The sequence below is a fragment of the Schistocerca nitens genome, chromosome 1 (assembly GCF_023898315.1).
Source record: "Schistocerca nitens isolate TAMUIC-IGC-003100 chromosome 1, iqSchNite1.1, whole genome shotgun sequence".
Classification (NCBI taxonomy): domain Eukaryota; kingdom Metazoa; phylum Arthropoda; class Insecta; order Orthoptera; family Acrididae; genus Schistocerca; species Schistocerca nitens.
The window spans coordinates 508,391,350-508,415,619 of NC_064614.1; the positions used below are offsets into that span (position 1 = coordinate 508,391,350).

The 24,270-nt window shown below is 41.0% G+C and overlaps 1 protein-coding gene and 1 pseudogene across 1 annotated transcript in view; one reads left to right on the forward strand and one right to left on the reverse strand.

Annotated features, from left to right (window-relative positions):
* Positions 1-1,040: 1,040 nt before the first annotated feature.
* LOC126253092 (uncharacterized) overlaps positions 1,041-24,270 on the reverse strand; it is a 44,715-nt gene continuing 21,485 nt past the window's right edge. The window contains exons 2-5 of the mRNA XM_049954199.1: positions 22,174-22,299; positions 15,088-15,258; positions 6,202-6,345; positions 1,041-1,383 (exon numbers count right to left, since the gene is read on the reverse strand). Of these exons, the coding sequence (XP_049810156.1) occupies positions 1,310-1,383; positions 6,202-6,345; positions 15,088-15,258; positions 22,174-22,299 (515 nt within the window). The 3' untranslated portion in view covers positions 1,041-1,309. The remainder of the gene's footprint in view (positions 1,384-6,201; positions 6,346-15,087; positions 15,259-22,173; positions 22,300-24,270) is intronic.
* LOC126210790 (5S ribosomal RNA) lies at positions 17,921-18,037 on the forward strand (annotated as a pseudogene).

Below are 24,270 nucleotides of genomic sequence, written 5' to 3' on the forward strand. Positions count from 1 at the left end.
TCGCCGGCAGGTGTGGCCGAGCGGTTCTAGGCGCTTCAGTCTGGAACCGCGCGACCGCTACAGTCGCAGGTTCGAATCCTGCCTCGGGCATGGATGTGTGTGATGTCCTTAGGTTAGTTAGGTTTGAGTAGTTCTAAGTTCTAGGGGACTGATGACGTCAGATGTTAATTCCCATAGTGCTCAGAGCCATTTGAACGATTTTAAAGGAACAATGCTCGTCCATACGTGGGACTTATCTTTATGAAATGTCTGCGTAATCTTGCCCCACTTCAGTGGCCAGCGCTACCCCAGATCTGTCCCCAATAGAGCATGTGTGGAACCATGTCGGATGTCAACTCCGTGCCAGCATTGGGGATATCAAGGACCAGCTACAACAATTCATCTTTACTCGGGAGAGGAAACAACGGCTTTATGATACCCTTCCAACTAAGCATCCAGGCCAGAGGGGGTGCAACAAGTTCTTTGTCTATTTGACTCGGTTCTTAAGTTACTGAAACAACATCGCATTCCCTCTGAACCCGTTAAGCTTCATTTCTTCCCCCACCCTACATCCTGGGAGCTTCACTTTTTTGTCAGGCAGTGTAACTATCGAAAATACTTGCGGATTTTTCATGCAGGACGACGCAACTGCACGCACGGCCACCCTGTTTTGATAGTATTACGACATGTTTTTGACGACAGGAACTGTCCTAGTAATACTGACGAAAACGCGTAAATAGTGTGAGCTGTAAGAGTACTGACATCGAGCAACAGCATCTGAACTGGTTAGTCTATGCACTACAGCTACTTTGCAACGTTTCCATTTGAATTCGTACATAGGTTCACAAGGAGATACTAACGGCACATCAGTTTGAAGTGCAAAATAGGTAACCGATTTACTTACTCGTTCGATCTCATGCCGCTGATAACGCTGTGGCGATCGGAACTCTCTTCCCTGGTTTCGGTTGTCGTGCCAGGCCTTGTGTGAAACACCCTGCACACTGAAGATATGAGGTCTGTTGGTGGAGGATGTTCCTCGGTTTACCAACACCATGTTCACATTTATTCCACAAAAATTTTATTGTCTTGAAACATACAACGTTACCTGCGCCACATGATTTCCTTAGTGTACATATACGAAAACCCTACAGCTATATTGTACCATTTCTAAATAATAAAAGTAGTAATGTGATGAATGATGAAATGTTCGCAGGCGATTACGCTGTGCTTGGTGTTGTCGGGAGCAGTACTGTCCAGACAGGTGTAGCTGCTGAGACAGCCGTCACACGCCGTCCGGCGCACGTCCCGCGTTGTGGGGCCGCTCCTGCCCCTACGACGCCAGCGCCACCGCCAACAGTCCCAGCAAGCAGCTCAGAGACAGCCACTCCAGCCGCGGGGCCGAATCTGCAAACACGAACACAACGTCCGACATTCATCGCGCTATAGCCTGATGTGTGCGGTTATTATTTATCATACTCCAGCGCATTTTTGTTATACAGGCTGATTCCATGATGGTGTTGCAAACTTCCAGGGATGGCAGAGAAGGGTGAATGTAACAGTTTGAGGTAAGGGAACCTGATCCGGAAACAACCGAGTCACAAGTTATAAACGATATTTCTTTAATGTCAGTACCGCCATTTATTTACAGTGTTACATTTACACTTACGCAATGATGATTTCGGATTCAAAGTGCTATTATCAAGTGTTTTAAGTGTTATAAATTGCCTAAGATGGCATACTGTCGTATTAAAATACACTATTAGACAAATTGTCTAACACTCTTAGACTCTAAGACTCTTAGACAACGTGTCTAATAGTGTATTTTAATACGACAGTATGCCATCTTAGGCAATTTATAACACTTAAAACACTTGATAATGGCACTTTGAATCCGAAATCATGATTGTGTAAGTGTAAATGTAACACTTAAATAAACAACAGTCTAATGGTGGTACTGACTTTAAAGAAATATATTATGACAGTGGTCCCGCATTAGGAAAAAAAATTATGAAAAATATATTGTAAACGATAATCGTTTCGATACCTCTGTCAGTGTGACAGATGTACAGGTACTATTGTTGCTAAGACAGTAGGGTAAGCAACTTTCAGAAGTGGTAGTATGGATCAAAGAAAACAAAAGGGGTCTAGTAAACATAAGCTCTAAAAGGCATACTAAGTGCTCATAGCTCTTAAGTGTACATTTTAGTGCCAGTATTTACTGGCCATTTTTTTCTTGTTTTGGTCCATACTATCACCTCGAAAAGTCTGATCAAAATAACTAGAGGTAGCAATAACACGATCGTACAAAAAATGTTCAAATGTGTGCGAGTTCTTAAGGGAACAAACTGCAGAGGTCGTCGGTCCCTAGACTTACACACTACTTAAACTAACTAACCTATCCTAAGAACAACACACACACCCAAGGACTCGAACTTCCGGCGGGAGGGGACGCGTAGTCAGTGACATGACGCCTCTAACCGCTTGGCCACTGTGCTCGGCATCGTAGTATCACGTGAAAAACCAAGGACTCGCCAGCAACAGGCATAGCCCATAGCCCCCCCCCCTCCTGCCCCTCCCCCCCCAAAAAAAATTCTGAATATGGCTTTAACACATGCCGAAAACGGTCATAATAAAGAAAAGCCGTTTTAATCAAAATTAGTACCAGATCGCTGCGCTCCACGGACAGTGTTGTCTAAATTTATGAATCTCGGAAAGTTGCCTATGCTACAATCACAGCAACATCATTACATGTATGCCCTGTTATAGGCACCGTATCAGAACGATTCTCGCTTGTACTTCCGATTCTGTCGTTACCGTGTCGGCTCCCTTACCTCAAATTGGTACAGCATCACGGAGTCACCTGTACACTGCGACGCCAGCGCTTCAAGCAACCAATAAGCTACACTATTGAATACGATATCTGATCAGTGAGAATAATTTTCTATTCATCATATGAAATTGCGTGTTCCAGAGACATATTAAGCCTAAACTTCATCTATGATTATTATCCCCATTTCGTCCAGACGACTTATTCTCGTTCAGTAGTCTACCAGTATTTCTGTCTCATTGTCAACACAATCAACTTTCCTAGACTTTCTCTTTCCGTTTTTATCTCAATTTCAAATGTTAATTTGACTAATTTTTTCCTCAGATCAAAGAGTATGTCCAGAAGTGATACTTCTGTACTACTGCAAACATTTTTGTGAATGATTTTCTGCGATTATTTAGCTTGTAAGGCAGGACGTAGAATGTCATTATACCGTCTTTTGTAAACAGGGGAGAAAGGAGCATTTTAAAGAGTGCATACAGTACAAATGTGAACGTGATTTTCCTGAGAGTTTTCTGTTACCCCCATTATTTTGTAGCAAATTTTGAACAGGTGTTCCTGAATATGTAACATTACTGTTGTCAGAAAAAAGTGAATCGTTAACTGATTCATTTTAAACATAAACTACATGTTTGATGGTGTTAAAACTATTCTTCGTTTAATGTATTAAAGCCGCGTGGTCTGAGGCGTCTCGTCATGGTCCGCGCGGCTCCCCCCGTCGGAGGTTCGAGTCCTCCCTCGGGCATGGGTGTGTGTGTTGGTGTTGTCCTTAGCGTAAGTTAGTTTAAGTTGGATTAAGTTGTGCGTAAGCTTAGGGACCGATGACCTCAGCAGTTTGGTCCCATAAGATCTTGCCACAAATTTCCAATTTTAACATATTAACATTAAATTAACTCGTTAGCTTACCACTGGAGGTCACAGGCCTTTTGGATCAAATCACTTAACAATCATTATTGAACTATCTCTGAAGTTATGTCGGTAGAGCTTTTATCCCCTTTGCATTTTATACAAACTTGAGGGATGGTTAAAAATCTACGAAAAAACCACCAAAATGGTTGATAGGTACCTTGAATTAAATTTTTTTCTGACATTGCTCAATTCTGAAAAATATTGCCACAACGTGGCAATATTTGCACTTGATAGACTGGATAGTAGTTCTCATTAAATTTAGTTGAGTGAACAGTACTGAGCATGTACAAGAGCATGAACTCGATGGTGTGAGATCTGACCACCAGTGGCAAACGTATGAAGCCTGTCGCATCCTTCAAAATTCAGCGCTAGTACAACGCAAGGATGCGACACGGAAAGAACGTATGCCACGAGTAGTCTAGAAGTCACGAATAATGCAGTGAACCTACTGATAAGACATCGAAACAGACTCCATGGTGGCCAATACTAGAATACTGGTCCTGCGTACAGGAATCTTAACAAGTGGACCTAACAGAAGATAAAGAAAGAAAGAATGCAAGGACACTCTGCTATGACCAGAACAGTTCGGTAGAGCCCATACGGAAATATTAGGTTTATGCTCAGGAAATGTAAATTGAAACTGTTGGAAGATACCTTACTGGATAATTTTAAATAACCGGCTTCCTCTCTGTAAGTCTCACCGTTATGGCAATGACCAATGACAGTCTTTTCCTGCTCCCCTTTAATCTGCGTTGTGATCTTCAGTTCTCCATGCTACTCCATACTGTGCAAGGCTCTTCAGCTCCGTACCACTACTCCAACTTACATCCTTCTGGACCTCTTTAGTGTATTCATCCCTTGGTCTCCCTCTACGACTTTTACCTCCCACACTTCCAGCAAAAACTAAATCCTTCGATATCTTAGAATGTGTACTAATAACTGATCGTTTCAGCTATTCAGGTTGTGCCACAAATTTATTTTCTTATCAGTTTTGTTCAGTACCTTCTCATTAGTTACGTGATCTACCCTATAACCTTCAGTATTTTTCTGTATCACACATTTCAAAAGCTTCTATTCTTGTGTAAACTGCTTGTCGTCCACGTTTCACTCTCCAGACAAATACATTCAGAAAACACTTCCTAACACTCAAATCTATATTCAATGTGAACAGATTTCTCTCCTTCAGAAATGCTTTTCTTGCCATTGCCAGTCTACATTTTATATCCTCTCCACTTCGGCCGTCATCAGTTATTTTGCTGCCTAAATAGCTAAACTCACCCACTACTCTACGTGTCTCATTATCTAATCTAATTTCCTCTTCATCGCGTGATTTAATTCGATATATTCTATGATCCTTGTGTTGCTTTTGTTGATCTTCATCTTATTCCTTTTTTTTACAGATACAGTTCATTCTGTTTAACTGCTCTTCCAGATACTTCGCTTTCGCTGACAGAATAACAAAATCATCGGCAAACCTCAAAGTTTTTATTTCTTCTTCTTGAACTTTAATGTTGTTGTTGAGGTCTTCAGTCCTGAGACTGGTTTGATGCAGCTCTCCATGCTACTCTATCCTGTGCAAGCTTCTTCATCTCCCAGTACCTACTGCAGCCTACATCCTTCTGAATCTGCTTAGTGTATTCATCTCTTGGTCTCTCTCTACGATTTTTATCTTCCACGCTGCCCTCCAGTACTAAATTGGTGATCCCTTGATGCCTCAGAACATGTCCTACCAACCGATCCCTTCTTCTAGTCAAGTTGTGCCACAAGCTCCTCTTCTCCCCAATTCTTTTCAATACCTCCTCATTAGTTATGTGATCTACCCATCTAATCTTCAGCATTCTTCTGTAGCACCACATTTCCAAAGCTTCTATTCTCTTCTTGTCTAAACTATTTATCGTCCACGTTTCACTTCCATACATGGCTACACTCCATACAAATACTTTCAGAAACGACTTCCTGACATTTAAATCTATACTCGATGTTAACAAATTTTTCTTCAGAAACGCTTTCCTTGCCATTACCAGTCTACATTTTATATCTTCTCTGCTTCGACCATCATCAATTATTTTGCTCCCCAAATAGCAAAACTCCTTTACTACTTTAAGTGTCTCATTTCCTAATCTAATTCCCTCAGCATCACCCGATTTAATTCGACTACATTCCATTATCCTCGTTTTGCTTTTGTTGATGTTCATCTTATATCCTCCTTTCAAGACACTGTCCATTTCATTCAACTGCTCTTCCAAGTCCTTTAATTCCTACTCCAAATTTGTCTTTAGTTTCATTTAATGCTTGCTCAATGTACAGATTGAACAACATTGGGGATAGGCAGCAACACTATCTTTAATCTAAGGCCACATAAATTCGCAGATATGTGGGTGGTGAAAAACCTTTTCTGAACTGTTCAGTAAGTGTAACGCGCAGCGGCAGCACGTTCACGGAGTGTCACGACGGCCGGACACCGTAGCGCCGCCTGCGATACTCACTGCATCTCATGACGAGGTAGTCGGGCACGTAGCCGTCCTCGCAGGCGCAGGTGCCGTTGCTGGCGCAGCGCACGTGCTGGTTGGCGCCGTCCAGCTCCAGGTAACACACGCCTTCCACACCGCCCGTGCACTTGTCGTTCAGACCTGAAACACCGAACCACATCATTACACTCTGTGGATCTGACTTGCCGCTCGTATTTGATACGGATCTACGACGAAACGCTGCTACATTGAAGTACTTTCTTGATAACACTGTATTCCGTGCTTAAAAGCAATAAATAGCACTCCACAACGAAATTGCATTACCTGTGAAGGTTATAAGCAACTGGAATGTGTACATCAGAACTATCACTAAAAACGAAGCAAAGGGAGCCTTTTTCTGGGGTAAATTACAAGCTAATTTGCGCAATGTGATATAACACGTTCTTGGCCTGTACGAAACTAAAACGAAAACTTTGTTGTAACAAAATGAGTGGTGAAGCAACTGACAACATAAGATCATTTGCGGAAAACCCATACCAGTGAAATGAACAAAGCAAGAAATGGATGATACAACGCAAGTGTGAAATAAAGTGTTCATCATTTCAAATGTGGTGAACCTCAGGGGGCAGTGCAACGACCCCTCCTCTTCATTCTGTACGTGACTTATATGCCTCCAATGACAAATGGTAGTGTAACAATGTATACAAAACACACTTAACTAAACTGATGTACACATTCGATAAAAATACTGCCGGCCGCTGTGGCCAAGCGGTTCTAGGCGCTTGAGTGCGCTACCGCGCTGCTGCTACGGTCGCAGGTTCGAATCCTGCCTCGGGCATGGATGTGTGTGATATTCAAAAAAATGGTTCAAATGGCTCTGAGCACTATGGGACTCAACTGCTGTGGTCATTAGTCCCCTAGAACTTAGAACTACTTAAACCTAACTAACCTAAGGACATCACACACATCCATGCCCGAGGCAGGATTCGAACCTGCGACCGTAGCAGTCGCACGGTTCCGGACTGCGCGCCTAGAACCGCGAGACCACCGCGGCCGGCCATTTGAACCATAAAAATACTATGAATAAGAGTTCTCTAAATACAAAGCAGCGTTGTTACTTAATTCACTGAGAATGTTTTTCTTGTAAATTCAAGCAAGACAGCGTTCATGCAGATCCACGCAAATAGTCAGTACAGTCGAATTATACTTATCTTAAACATGGAGACTCATTTCTATGAGAAGCATAGAAGTAAAACTTCCTGGGCGTTACATTTAATAAGTACATAACATGACAGGAATACACGCAATAAAAATTTTCCCCGCTAGCGTATTATCAGAGAGCTGAAGTCTCGAACAGAGTATCAAGATATACGTTTAGGAATGTTACAGAAGAGAGTTGTCGGGTTAATTGAAATGTCATTTCCAAGATATAACAGCCAAAGTAAATCAAATTACTTAATACGTAAAACACTACTACACGTCTGTGAAATAACTATGTAGTTTAAGAAGAACTATACAGGGTTGGTATTGAGAGATATAAATAGTTACATATACACAAAATGTGACTGCTATTGTGAAATGAAACTATTTTAGTAAACCGATAAGTATCGCGTAAATGCTCGGTTATGCGTATAACTGAAGCTATCGCAAATAATCAATACAATAGAAAAGGACACATTTAGAAACAACGTAAGAGATCACTTAATTTCAGATTTCCTGTATACTGTAGTCTAAAACAAACTTGGGAACACATCCTTCATACAGTTCCAATCTCTCTCAATGTGGTTTCCATATTTTTGGAACTCTAAAGCAAGACATTCGTGGCTGCCGCTTTGCTTCGGATGAAGAGATACACGCGTGGGTACAATCATTGCGCCGTAGGCAACCGCAAATATATTTTCATGGAGGCGCTGACTGTCTTGTCTCACAGTGGGATAAACGTATTAACAGTTATGCCGATTACTTTTGGAATAATAAACAATTTACTCACTGTTTTTCCCATGTGTCTCATTTTTATTTGATTGCCCCTTATATAACTGATAAACCTCTTATAAAATCGATGGAACTATAAGCAAACTGGCATCCTTCCACATCAGTAGGGATCCTAAATAGAGTACAACCAGAGACGTGCTACGAGCTGCAGCCATAACTTCAGAAATCAAGTCCTGTGACCTTGTGACGATACCTGCATAGAGTTTTCAACAAATCCCAGCTTCTGTTTTTTTTTTTTTTTGCTTTTTTGTGATCAGGGGTTGCTATAGAAAAACACTGACAGGCACGTTGAAAATAATGAAAGTGGTGTGTCATGACTGTTGCTTTGTTACATTCTCACTGGCATAGTGTTTAGGACTCTTACAGCTGTTGCGAATGACTTTCAACATCCTTCACGTGTTATAACTGTTTGGTGGTAAGAAAGACGAAAATAGAGGTTTTTTTTTCTAATAGTGTATTTAGAAGAGAAAGGGAGTGATTAAGTGTAAAAGCTCTGTGACTTTAGGAGCACTCTGTGTTGCTCTAGTATTTGGGATCCTCTTCAGGTCGGACTAAAGCAGTTGCCGTCAGACGCTTTTGCTCAAGAGCCAATATTGACGTAGTGGGGAGGCAACTCGGACCGCGCTTGTAGCTATCTTCCACATTAATTGGCTACATACATAAATCAGTATGTTATGAGCTCCCAGTCGAGTAACTACAGTAAGGGTGCGGTAAATTGATCGCCGGCTCCCAAATACTAATCGTTAAAAGTCAGCGTGAGTCTGAACACTTCGTGCTAGTTGTTCTCTGTTTCATATTGCTGCTCGCCTCAGCGATCTAACGGTTGAGACATCATAGTAGCGTAGTGAAGTGTTGTTGATTTTATCATGTGTTCAACTGAATTTGATTATTGCATTTACAGTATTTGCATTTGCATTTAAATATGCAAATGAACATGAGACACCATCACAAGCCTTAATTAATTTAATACTCTGTGCTACAAATAAGTAGCGCAACTGAAGATGTCAATGTCCGTAATGCGCATTCACGAATCCAAGCCGCTTCCATGCCAAAATGTATACCATAGCAGCTGACCTGTACGAGTCGTGCACGGCTGTGGGTTGTCAGTACTGGAACACAAACTGTAAAACATTCCTCATCTCGCACCTCCATCTACGCAGAGACCCCGATAGTTAACCCTCTATATCTGAGATAACTTTACTTAGCTCACGAAAAAATTCACCAACTAACCAAACATCTTAAAACATTACTGCCTCTGTGAGTATTTTTGTTTGTCGCTGAGCAGGAAAACTACTCTCTTAAGAAGCTCTAAACGTGAGTTGACGTTTTTAGAATGAGTTGTTTGTTGTTAGCTGCATGTTATTATAAAATACGGCTGATAACCACAGACAGCACGAATACTTGACTCGGGCCGCAACGACCGCCGAGCTAAAGGCAGACATGGAAGAAGTGCATTAGGGTGTTGTTAGATTTCATACCGGTCAGTTTGACCATTACAAGAATAGAACGAAAATACTAAGTGGGCTAAGGTGATACTGCTTAGAGAGAAGAGGATGAAGTCTTGTAGCTGTTCACGAACTGTAGAGAACCAAAGTTTCGGCTGTACGCAGGACTCTACTTCATCCACCGTTTACTTACTCTTAAGGACCGTAAAGAAAAGGTAAGGCAGATCAGGATTCGTGTAAAGTCATACATGAATTTTTTTTCTTTCACTGCATTTGCAAGAGGAACAGGAGACACAATAACTAGCGGTAGTATATTCTCCGATATTCTCCGTCATTCACACACACACACACACACACACACACAGAACACACGTCAAGTTGCAGACAGGTACGGTTAAAAGACACATATAGCTTTCGGCCAGAGCCTTCGTCAGTAAAGACACACACACACACACACACACACACACAACCAAGCACACATCACGCACGCCTTAGGTGTGCTTGCTTGTGTTTGTGTGCTTGCTTGTGTTTGTGTGTGAATCTTGTGTGTGTGTGAGTCTCTCTTTGTTGACGAAGGCTGTGGCCGAAAGCAATACGCGAGTGTCTTTTAATCGTGCCTGTCTGCAACTTGGTGTGTCTTCTTTACGGTAGGTAGCAATCTGTCTTTTCCTACATTATTGATATTCCTACCTGAAGAGTGTGTGTGTGTGTGTGTGTGTGTGTGTGTGTGTGTGTATGTGTGTGTGTGTGTGTGTGTGTGTGAATGACGGAGACTACTTTGTTGTACTACGATATTCATTGCTCCCTATTTAGGTGCCGCCAACAAAATATTTCCGCATTCGGAGGAGGAAGTTGGTAAATGAAATTTCATGATAAGGTCCTACCCCAACGGAAAACGCCTTTGTTTCGATGTTTGCCACACTACTCCGCGTATCATATCCATGCCACTCTCTCCCTTGTTTCGCGTTGATACAAAACGAGCTGCCCTTCTTTGAACTTTTTCGATTTCCGCCCTCAGTCCTGTCTGATGCAGATCCTATACCGCGCAGCAGTACTACAGAAGAGAGCGGCGGACAAGCGTAGTGTAGGTACTTTCTTTGGTAGTGCGGTTGCATTTTCTGAGTGTTCTGCCAGTAATTCGCAATGTTTGGTTCGCTTTCCCCACAGTGTTGTCTATGTGATCGTCCCAATTTAAGTTATTGGTAACTGTAATCCCCTAGTACTTAGATGAATTTACAGCCTTTACTTTTTGTGACTTATTGTGTAACCGAAATTTAACCGCTTCCTTTTAGTAAGCATGTGGATGACCTCACGACCTCACACTTTTCATTGTGTACAGTCAATTACCGCTTTTCCCATAATACGCATAGCTTGTCTAAAACATTTTGCAATTGGTTCTTATCATCTGATGACCTTACAAGAATACATATGACAGTATCATCTGCAAACAGTTCAAGAGGGCTGCTTAGATTGTCTCTTAAATCGTTTATATACATCATGAAAAGGAAAGGACCTATAAGACTTCCTTGGAAAACGTCAAATACGAGGGTCACTCCAAAAGAAATGCACACTATTTTTTTTTTAATCCATCTTTTATTCTACACGTTTGAAAGTTTACAGTGTGTAGATACATCCTTTAGGAACAATATTTTCATTTCTCCACATAATTTCCATCCCCTCAACTGCCTTACGCCATCTTGGAACCAGCGCCTGTATACCCGCATGGTAAAATTCTGGACCAACCTGTTGGAGCCACTGTTTGGCAGCGTGCACAAGGGAGTCATCATCTTTCAACCTTGTTCCACGAAGAGAGTCTTTCAGTTTTCCCAAAGAGAAGAGCTAAATGTAAGTAAAGAACCTCGAGTGGCTGTTAATGCTACTGCATTACCTCTCGAGAAAGTTTCTTCTCAAAAGCAAGCTCATTCATCACACTTAGCTTTGTAATTCAAATTTTTCGTACTCTTGCAATACATGTTTGCTGAATTGTAAATGTTATTCATTTCATAGTTTTTGAATATGAAAATTTGATAATTTGTTCCATATTTTCATTGTAATAATTCTTGAAGTTTGGTTTCTGTTGCGTAAAATGCTTCTAAAGCGATTTTGGTAAAACAGAATTACGCAAAGAAAATATTGGTTTGGTGCTTAAGTTCATAGCGTTTTTCCATAAGTTAACTAAACAATAGATATACATAACAGAGATTTTAGTAATCAGTAATATATTTTTCTTGACTATTTACAACAGTCTCTCAACGCTGGGGTAACGTCTTGGTTCCGCGACTGTAGAAATCACGCGATTTTGAGGCAAAGAACTCATTGAGACATGTCCGGAGCGCATTTTCATTCGGAAAGGAAGTTTCTTGAATGCTGTTCGACAGAGAGCGGAAAAGGTAAAAATCTGACGACGCAAGATCTGGTAAATAAAGCGGGTGCACAACGATTTCCCAACCCAACTATTGTATAGTGTTTTTTTGTCCGTCTAGCAGAAGGCGGACGGGGCTTGTCGTGCATCAGCACTTCCTGCAGTCTTCCCGCTCGTTGTTCTTAGACTGCGTCTCAAAGCGTCTCAGTTGTTGACAGTAAATTCCAGTAATGATCGTTATCAAGACGTAGCACACCACCCCGTCACTGTTCCAGCAGACGATAACATTACCTATTGTGGATGTGCGCAGGTCTTTGTACGGAGAGATGCTGCTTTTTCTGGGATGGACCAGCACTGTCCTTTCCTTACGTTAGCATAAAGACACCATTTCTCGTCACCAGTTACGGTACAGGATAGGAAAGGCCGGTGTTGTTCACGAGCCAGTTGATGACGAGCAAGCAGAAATATACAACTGATTTTGGCTTAGCGCATGCGGTATCCATAAACCCGATTTTTGAACCTTCCCCTTTGCATGCAAATGTCACACGATGGTGGAGTGATCACAGTCTTTCACACTGCCAGTTCTCAAGTATACTAACGTGGACCACTGCACGTTTAAACGATCTTCATCGAAACCAGGAGGGGTCTTCCTGGACTTGGAGAGTCGCTACTGTCAGTACGATCCTCCTTAAAACGATAAAATCATTTTCTTGCCGTGCTCTGCCGAATAGCGCTATCCGCATTCAATGCGCAAATGTTTCTGGGGGCATCCGCTACTGTCACCCCTCTACTGAACGCAAACAGAAGTATATGTCGGAAACTTTGCTATTTGTCCCCTTGGCACTCCATTTTCTAGCGTCCATAGCTCCACTCACCATCTCCAAATGACAAGATGACAATATGTAATCTCAAACAGGAACAGTGAATAAAAAATGACAATCTATAAATGAACCCACAGCAACCGGAATACCAACATGCAAGACAGAAACTCTATAGACTTATGAACCAACCTGATATTAAAAAACGAATATTTTAGTAATAAAATAGGCTGGAGATGGGGGGCTTGATACTGTTGTTCCTCATGAATTGGAGGGATGGTAGGGGGGGGGGGAGTTCGGGGGGTGAAATCTAGAGGAGAAAGTGTTTGAGAATCACTAGTACAGAGCATTGAGACATTAGAAAGAATCTCTCCTGAGGAGTAAATTACCTTTGTAGATTCATCATGTGATTGAGAGTTGATTCGCCCGCAATGTGAACATTATTGTGGGAGTGATTCTCCTGGCCACCAGTGGCTGCTACCAAAAGCACCTTTCCCTTTCAAGTATTCTTTGTACACGTATACATTAACATACCTACTCTACAAACCACCGTGAAGTGCCTGCAATGGTTACTTACAAGGAAACCTCCCCATCGCACCCTCCTCAGATTTAGTTATAAGTTGGCACAGTGGATAGGCCTTGATAAACTGAACACAGATCAATCGAGAAAACAGGAAGAAGTTGAGTGGAACTATGAAAAAATAAGCAAAATATGCAAACTGAGTAGTCCATGCGCAAGATAGGCATAATCAAGAATTATGTGAGCTCAGGAGCGCCGTGGTCCCGTGGTTAGAGTGAGCAGTTCCAGAACGAGAGGTCCTTGGTTCAAGTCTTCCCTCTAGTATAAAGTTTAACTTTTTATTTTCAGACAATTATTATCTGTCCGTCCGTCCGTCCGATGCGAGGTAACTGCGCCGTAGTATGGGGACGCTACACCTAAACGGAAAAATTTGAAAACGTTAAAAACAAATGTTTTGACAGAGCACAGGGAAAACTGCGCGACTGTGAAACTGTTGCATTCATTTGTTGCAGTTTATATGACAAACTCTTATGTTTTCATCACTTTTTTGGGAGTGATTATCACATCCACTAGAAAACTTAAATCGAGCAAGGTAGAAGAAACTTTTTACTCATTCGCCAAGTGCACAAGTTAGGTGGGTCGACAACATATTCCTGTCATGTGGCGTACATGCCGTCACCAGTGTCGTATAGAATATATCAGACGTGTTTTCCTGTGGACGAATCGGTTGACCTATGACCTTGCGAGCAAATGTTTTCGGTTCCCATTGGAGAGGCAAGTCCATTCGTCTACTAATCGCACGGTTTTGCGGTGCGGACGCAAAACTTTATTAGACACTAAACTTATTACAGTGAACAGAGACGTCAATGAACGGACAGATCATAACTTCGCGAAAATAAAAAAATAAACTTTTCACCCGAGGGAAGACTTGAACCAAGGACCTCGGGTTCCGCAGCTGCTCACGCTAACCACGGGACCACGGCGCTCCTGAGCTCCCGCTGTCCTTGATATTACCTATATTTTGCATGGACTACTCAGTTGAAAGCAGGAAAAGATTTTTGAAATCATATGTGTGGAGTGTGGCATGCTATGGGTGTGAAACATGGACTCTCGGGACAGAGGAACAGCAGAAGCTAAATTCTTTTGAAATGTGGTGCTATAGACGCATGCTCAAAATAAAATGGATCGACAAGGTCACAAACGAAGTGGTTCTGGAAAGAGCAGGTGAGAAGAGAAGCTTCTGGAGTTTCATTGTTAAAAGAAGAGTGCAATTTACAGGCCATCTATTAAGACATAAAGGACTCCTGAACACAGTCATAGAGGGATATGTCGAGGGAAAAAGACCAAGAGGAAGACCACGACTGAGGTACATGGATCAAATCGTGAAAGATGTGGGATGTAACACCTATAAAGAAATGAAGAGAAAAGCTGAAAGACGCACAGAATGGAGACAAGCTGCCATTGTAGCTGTTGCAAACCAATCCTTGGATTGACCACTACAGAAGAAGACTCAGTTTCTATATTTTGCTTATTTTTTTCATAGTTCCACACAACTTCTTTCTGTTTTCTCGATTGGTCTGTGTGCAGTTTTTCAAGGCCTATGCACTGTATCAACTTATAACTAAATCTGAGGGGGGTGCGATGGGGAGGTTCCCTTGTTAGCACGGTACCAATCTGCAACCGAACTCATGTCCTTGCAACATTGTGTAAACAGAGCCCGATAGGAACCGACTGCAATCTGTCACTCATGCGCGCAGCTGTACTTACGCAGACTCTTCTGACACGTGTGGTTCTGGCGGTCGTAGTGGTTGCTCATCAGGCAAAGGCAGCGCTCCGTCGTGTCGTTTCCGATGAGTCTCTTCTGGCAGATCGACTTGTTGCCCAGAACCTGCTGGCACTCCGCCGTATCACGGCACGGCGCTTCGTACGCCTCGCTCCCTGCAACAGAACAATAGCTATCACCCTGTACCGTATACAAGCAGCTAGCTGCCTTATTTTTCATTCCACTCTGAAACTGCTATACTTTCTACGCTTTACAGCTGTAACAACTTTTTCGGCACCTGCATCGATCGTGTAACTAATACCACTTCATCGAGGTAGCAAAAATAGGTTCCCGAACAATGCATTCCATTTCATAGAATATTCCTCTAATTTTTTGCATAGTACCAAACGATTAATCATAAAGTGTAAAAGAGTGACCTGGACGGCGTTTTTATAATAATAATAATAATAATAATAATAATAATACACTCTAACGGAAAAAGAAAACGACGCACCATGAAGGAATTATTCGAATGGGACGGAAATCGGTAGATGTGATGTACATGAACGAACAAACAAATGATAACAATTTCAGAAAAAATGGACGATCTATTGAAGAGAAAGAGCTTCATAAACTGAGCAAGTCAGTTATTCTCGTTTGGCATTGACTGATAAAGCCGGTGTCCTTCTGAGGGATAGCGTGCCAAATACTGTCCAATTGGCGCGTTGGATTGTCAAAATCCGGAGATTCTCCAAACATTCTCAATTGGGAAGAGATCAAGCGACTTTACTGGCCATGGTAGGCTTTGGAATGCACCAACAAAAGCAGTATAAACTCTCTACGTATGCTGGTTGGCATTATCTTGGTGAAACAGAAGTCCAAGATAGAAGGACAAAAAAATGGGAATTAGAATACCGTCGACGTACCGCTGTGTTGTAGGGATGCCGTGGATGACAACCAAAGGGATCATACTACGCAAAGGCCATCACACCTGGCTGTCCGGCCATATGGTTGGCGACAGTCAGGTTGGTATCCCACCGTTGTCTGGGGCGTTTCCGGAGACGTCTTTGGTCTGTAATTTCATTGACTGGAGTAGAATTGTCTCTAGTGATGAATCCCGCTTCGAAATGTACCCCATCGACCAGTGTCTGGAGAAGCCCCAGACAGAGGTGGATACCAACCTGTCTGTCACCTTCCTTAAGGCCCGACAGTCAGTAATGACTGTCTGGTTAGCCATTCAGTTCCATAGCAGGATCCCTTCCGCGGCACACTTACAGCACAGCGGTACACTGACATTATTCTAAATCCCGTTTTGTTGCCCTTTATGGCAAGCCATCCTGGGCTCACATTTCAGCTAGATAATGCCTGCCCACACGTAGCAGGGTTTCTACTGCTTGTCTTCGTGTTTGCATAACCTTTTCTTCGACCGCAAGGTCGCCTGATCTCCCACCAATTGAGAACGTTTGGAGCATTGTGGCCAGGATCCTGCTAACCTCACAGGATTTTGACTATCTAATGCACCAATTGGGCAGAAATTGGCACGATATCCATCAGAAACACATCCAACAACTTATCAATCAATGCCAAACTGAATGACTGCTTGCATACAGGTCAGAGGTGCACCGACACGTTATTGAACCGATCGATTTCTGTACCTCATTCTCCTGAATAAAAAATCCATTTTTTTACGTGCATACACACATACATACATTACATACATTTTAAAACTATAATCATTTGTTTGTCTATGCATGTACATCACATCTACCGAACTCCGTCCCATTTGGATAGTTCCTTCAAGGTGCGCCCCTTTTTTGCCTTACAGTCTATATTCGCTAATGAAATTCATCTTCAATAATCCATCACACTCTGAGAGGAACAATGATGTCCATATCTGGAACACTAGACGTTCAGTACACAGAAACGAAAATTTTTGATCATTTATCATTAATACAGAAAGTCTCATAAGTTGCAAAGCAAGTTTCAAATCTAACCTAAAATTATTTCTCCTGAACAATATCTTCTATTTCATCGATGGATTTCTACTTGAAAACTGGTAGCCAGTAAGAAAAATGAATAAATAAATAAATAAATAAAAGTTTGTAAGTGTGGTTGCATTAGTTGGACTACAAAAATTTCTTTATAGATGTTAACGCTAATCATGTATACATGTACTGTTAACTGACTCGTTCCATGCCATTCCGATAAAAGAATCGTTCAAATGATTCGCAGAAATTCGTAACTTACGGTCTGAAGATGACCAGAGAAGAGGTCGGAACCGATTGTTGTTGTTGTGGTCTTCAGTGCTGAGACTGGTTTAATGCAGCTCTCCATGCTACTCTATCCTGTGCAAGCTTCTCCCAGTACCTACTACAACCTACATCCTTCTGAATCTGCTTAGTGTATTCAACTCTTGGTCTTATTCATTGGAAGTAGTCAGAGTATTCGTGTACATAAGACTTCAATTTATGCCCCGTTCAGAAGGTAGTGCAAGATGTTGAAAACTGAGCCGTGATTGATTTTCACTCCATTCGCTATCATCCTGATTGTAACAAATCGGTCTTCAAGAGCCAGGGCCTCCTATCTTTTGCTATTTCTGGTGTTTCCTAGATGGACGGTCTGTCAGTTCGTTCATCATCATTGAGGCTTGTCTCACCACACTGAAAGCATCTGTAACGTTTTTGTTGCGCCTCTAGCTGTTTGGTACGGAATTGTAGGGCTTGAATTTAATTGTGTACCAGGATTGGGGCATGAAAGCAAAATGTTATTTGCATAATAACTTCATTTTTTCGAGGTGATAGTTAAAACGTTAATAAGCGCCTCTATTACGCAACAATAGGCAACGGCCTTGCCGCAGTGGCTACACCGATTCCCGTCAGATCACCGAAGTTAAGCGCTGTCGGGCGTGGCCGGCACTTGGATGGGTGACCATCCGGGCGCCATGTGTTGTTGCCATTTTTCGGGGTGCACTCAGCCTCGTGATGCAAACTGAGGAGCTACTCGACCGAACAGTAGCGGCTCCGGTCAAAGAACACCATCGTAACGACCGGGAGAGCGGTGTGCTGACCACACGCCCCTTCTATCCGCATCCTCATCTGAGGATGACACGGCGGTCGGATGGTCCTGATGGGCCACTTGTGGCCTGATGACGGAGTGCTTTTTACGTAACAAAATGCGGTGGTTCCCACTGATGAGGGAAGTCTTTTTCACGATATTTATTTTGTAAATAAAAAAACGCCTTCTCTTGTTGCACTGCATTTTATTTTATACAAGCCGCGTTTCGTCTTCCTTCACTTCAAAGTATCTTCAGTGGGATCTAGAATGATACAGTTTTGTTTTGATATGTATTATTAGTAAATTAAAAAAGATTTCACGTCCCTTTTTTATGTAAATAAGTGATTACTTACAGTTCTTAGCGTTTTAGTTGACATATACGTTTTCTCTCACCTACTCACGTGCTGGAGGTCGTACTATGGCTCTATTTACAAAACATAAGCACGTTTTCATATTCTGAACTTTTCCCTTCCCACTTTTCGCCCTGTTTGCAATCGTTGTTGTGATGCACTATTAGTCTTCTGTCATTAATTACATATATTTGATCGAAAGCTGTGATATCAAGACGTATGTCTTGACACAGTGTGTCTCATCTTGTTTCGTTTGTTTACGCACATCTGGCCACCCAGACGAAGTACATGTTGAAAACTAACGTCTATTCATTTGTGTTATGTTTCCACCCGTGTGTGTGCGCACAAGAGAGAATATATTGCTAGAATATATACGTGCTTGAATGGTTGAAAGTCTTGGTGCTCAGCTGGTTTGGATTTCTGTTTAAACGTTTCGTGGAGCGTTTAATGCACAAGTAATTGGAAAGGGGGTTGGCTGGTACTATTATTATTGTTATGATAATAGTACTTTTTTGTAGTGTTACTCTATTGCTCTATCTATTAGTGTAAACAATGAGTTGTTTGGCATGTGTACTTGATCATTCAACAGGGTTTTCTTTCTACTTTGGTTTTCTATATGTGGTAATTTTCTTGCATGGTTAGGAGGTGTCTTTTATTGTTGATTATAATTATTTTCATGTCTTCTCCTCTAGTGGTTAGTTTGTGATTGTGTTCTCTTATGTGTTCTGCAAATGCGGAGTGGTTTGTCCAGTACTTGCAGTCTCACATGTGTCCTCTGTATCTGACATCAAATGTTCTATCTTATGAATCTGCCATCACAAGTGTTATCCTATAATTGATATATACCTCCTCTCTGATATATATCTTTCTTTTCTTGTCATTTTTGAGCTGTGCTTTTTGATAGAATTATCTGTCGTATACGATATGTTTATTCCTTTCTTTTGAAGGTGTAGGTGATATATGCGCGAGTTTGTGTTTGTATGTCATTGTGAACCCTCTTGTGTTTACTCTTATATTTTTTCAATTATTGTGTGTAGTTGTTATGGTATTGAATGTTTGTGATCGTGTTTGGTTCTGTTGGGATGTTGTATATGGTTTTGTGCTTTCTGCTTTTCTTTTACTTTTAATTTTGTTGTTTAGCTTTGTGACCATGTTACTATTGTACCCATTGTTTCGGACTATCTGCATTATTATATCCCGTTTTTTTGATAGTTCCTTTGTTGAGTAGAACTGTGTTGGATCTACGGAGCATGTGTCGAAGTGCTGCTTGCTTTTGTGGGTGTAGGGGTTCAAGCATTGGGGAATGATAATGTCAGTTGCTGAGGCTTTACAGTAGATTTCAAACATATGCATACCGTTTTGTTTTTTGGACTGTTATATCCAGAAAGTTAATTTGGTCATTCTGTTCTCTTTCCATATTTAATTTTATATTTTTATGAATCTTTTTGTGCCAGTATGTAACTTTTCAGTTTTTGTTCGTGGTTCATCTATTGATGAGAGGATGTCATCCACATACCTGAACCAATATATTATGTTGTATTCTTTTGCTAATATTTTTGTGAAATTTATCTGTTCAGTGTGATTTATAAAAATATTTGCTAACGCTCTTGACCCTGGTGACCCCATTGGTAATACATCTTCTTATAAACAAAATTCATTATTAATTGGAACTAATTTGGTTCTGCTATGAGTTTTACTAAAGTATTTCATTAATCTATCCGTCAGGGAGCTGACTATGTGTATTCAGGTTTTTATCTATCATTTCTATTGTTTCTGGTACAAATATGTTGGAATATATGCCTTCAATGTCAAATGCGAAGAGTGTTGTTGTGTCTGGAATTTTCACATGTTTTGATTTTTTGTATTAGCTGTGTAGTGTTTTTAATGGTTCTATCTTCTTGTACTTTTTCAGGCAGTAATTTTAGCATGTATCCCGCAAGCTTGTACTTGGAGGATTTTCTGAAATCCAGTACTGGTCTCACAAGAAGATTTGGTTTGTGGATCTTTGGGTGGCTTCAGAGGATAGTTGCAGTGGGATTAATCAGTCACAGCATTCTTGTTTCTGTGTTATCCAGCGTGATGCCTATATTTTTTAGAGTTTTTTTACTTTTGTCTGAAATTTGTCTGTTTTGTTTGATTTTAATTTTGTAATGTTATTTTGTGAGATGAATTCTTATGTTTTATCGCTGTATTGTTCTTATTCTGTGAGTACTACTGTGTTACCCTTGTCTGCTTTTGAAATAATGACATTGTGAAGTTTTTTCCTACGTTTCTTGAGTGTTACAGATTCTGTGTTTGTGTTGTTTTTGTGTGTTGTGGTATTTTCATATTGTTTATTATATTATGAATTTATTATTTTCCTAGTTCTCGAGTTAGTCCATTGTTGACACTTATAATTTCTCTCCTATTCTCCCTTGTCAATACACTTTCTGCTTCTATAATTAGACTTTCTATGTAATCTTCACCTATTTCTGAACTTACATTGTATTTTAATCCATCCTCCAACAATTGTCTTTCTTTATTGTTTATCTGTTCGTCTGTAAGGTCCACTAATCGTGAGCAGAATTTGTGCGAGTGATTTTCTTGGTTGTGTGTATAGTTATTATGTTGTGATTGGATTTTTTTGAGTTGACTGATCTTTCTTCTATGAACTGTTTCCCTTCTTTGTACGACCTCTAGCATGTTAGCAGTCAACTGTTTTTGAATCTACTAATCATACATATCAAAACAAGATTGTATGATTCTAGATCCCACTGACGATGCCTTAAAGTGAGAAAAGGCGAAACGCTTCTGGGAGACATAATGTACAGTGCAGCAAGAGATGCGATTTTTATTTACAAAAGAAATATTTCTGTGCTTGCTGTGGAGGATGGCCACGCAAACAAACTCACTTTTTCACAATTTTTGTTACATGAACTAGATTAGCGCGCCCGCTGCTTCGCTTGTGTGGATTGTGTAGTGTGCACAGATTTTTCTTTCTGTGTTTGTTTTTCTTTAATCAAGTTCTTAAGTTGTTCGCAAGTTGCAATACCTAAACTTTACAGACTAGTTAAAGTCACAGAAGCATGGCCTTTTCCGAATGTGCATCTGACCACAGGCGTTTCTGGTAGCTGGAATAGAGAAGTTTTTGTTAATCGTACATATAGAGTTCTCGTAGTGATTTTTCCAGAGACACTTTCATCCCCTAAAGCACATTCCGTTATATCTAACAGAGAATTCAAATACCAATTTTCATAGATTTATTTCATAAAACTTTTCATCCCCTATTTCATTCCCATAGGGAGTTGAATTTCCAAAATCACTGAAAGACGTATTTTTATATTTCTAACTGAGAAGTCATATACCATTTTCACAGATATAGCTTTAAAAATACTTTAGTAGTTCTTTAAAAATTAGTTCTTTTCAAAAAGTCTTTCATCCGCTATTTTACCCCCTTACTGGTTGAATTTCCAAATATGCTGATACACGTATATATATATATATATATATATATATATATATATATATATATATATATATTTTCTCACTGAACTGAGCTGGTCTTCTGCAACGTGTTGTGTGAGTACAGTAAAGCGGCGCTATCTGAGTGCACTAAGTGAACACATTTGTCCAAGGGTAAAAATATCAGTAATATGTGGTTATTATAACTGTCGTGTAGTGAGCTGCAGTGTCATGTACAGTACTCACTGTGATGGCATGCGGTGCCGTTGTAGTTGGGGAAGTAACCCGGGCCGCACACGCACTTGTTATCCGTACAGTTGGCGTACTGTATAGCCGCGCAGTCGCTCTTGGAGCTGCAGTATTCGCGCAGGTCTGAAACACAAACAGAGGAAATAACACCGGCTGTCCTCTCAGAGACAGCCGCATAATTATCAGTAGTTGATACTAAGATGTATATTTTAGCTGTCACTAATGCTGTAAATGTTAAATATCATAATCTGACAAATGTGTACATTTTCATACAAAATATCTTTACATGTTATTTGAGAGAAATTAAATGAACCCCACTGACGACGTTAAAACTTTGCCCGAACATTTTTGGGTGTTAAACAAGAAGATCCGTACTTCCACAATTATACTGTAAAACCCCACTAGTATCAAGCATGTAAGTGAAGGAAACAAATACACTGGTGACATACACGCATAAGAGCTATTGTGCTACTTTTCCTTCTATAATTTTACAAAGACATTTGTTGTCTGTGATTAGTAATAGATAAACATCACTTTCTACTACACTTTCTGCAATTTAATAAATATTAAAAATTTTATACCCCTGTCCACAACCGCCAGTAGTGGGACGATTCATAGTTTCCACTCATTATGTAAGCAGCACGTGTAAAATTGTAAGTACAGTTAACGGCTGCGAGTCTTCTGAGTCGCTGCTTTGTAAGTTAATGAGCTTTCTGTTTGTATGTGGTAGGTTTGTGGTCACGTTCGTGAAATTTTGAAATACTTTCACCTGGATTCTTCTCATTCAGACCTGATGACGGTTGTAATACAACATGTAACCAATACTGTTGTCTGTATGATTTTTGACAAATATTTGATATTGAAATGTGATTGCAAAGAAAAATGATGAAAGTTAAATGAAGTGACAGAGCGGCGTATGAAGCGTTACTTCTAAGGCTATGTTCACATGACGGAAAATGGACACGCGTTTTCGAATTGCACGTTCAGACATCTACCATTCAACTTAAAACCGGTCACATGAGCGCGTGATGACGCAGCTTTTACGCAAAAAGTCTGTATATCGAGAGAAACGCGCTGTTGCAAAGATAGATAGCACCCGTGTGCGCTGTCTGAGAAAGTTGACCACGTTTTCTGTTTGTTTCTGTATTTTCCTTTGTTGGATGTTGCGAAAAATGAATGAAACCGAAGGCGAGAATACTGAAATCGGCATACGAGGTGATGAAGTAGGAAAAAAAAAGAAAAAGTAGCATTTTGGAATATTGCATCGGTATCGTATAAAATAGAATTTTGAAACGGCAAGCTTGGAAAAAAATGGTTCTGATCTTCTGTGAGGGAAATGACTAAGAAGAAAGGAAAAATATAAATAAGTAAAACTTTATTGTTAACAAGTAGACTTTGCTTCACATCATATGATCTGTATGTTCAAGTATGCATGCTTTAGCGAAATACACTCCTGGAAATTGAAATAAGAACACCGTGAATTCATTGTCCCAGGAAGGGGAAACTTTATTGACACATTCCTTGGGTTAGATACATCACATGATCACACTGACAGAACCACAGGCACATAGACACAGGCAACAGAGCATGCACAATGTCGGCACTAGTACAGTGTATATCCACCTTTCGCAGCAATGCAGGCTGCTATTCTCCCATGGAGACGATCGTAGAGATGCTGGATGTAGTCCTGTGGAACGGCTTGCCATGCCATTTCCACCTGGCGCCTCAGTTGGACCAGCGTTCGTGCTGAACGTGCAGACCGCGTGAGACGACGCTTCATCCAGTCCCAAACATGCTCAATGGGGGACAGATCCGGAGATCTTGCTGGCCAGGGTAGTTGACTTACACCTTCTAGAGCACGTTGGGTGGCACGGGATACATGCGGACGTGCATTGTCCTGTTGGAACAGCAAGTTCCCTTGCCGGTCTAGGAATGGTAGAACGATGGGTTCGATGACGGTTTGGATGTACCGTGCACTATTCAGTGTCCCCTCGACGATCACCAGTGGTGTACGGCCAGTGTAGGAGATCGCTCCCCACACCATGATGCCGGGTGTTGGCCCTGTGTGCCTCGGTCGTATGCAGTCCCGATTGT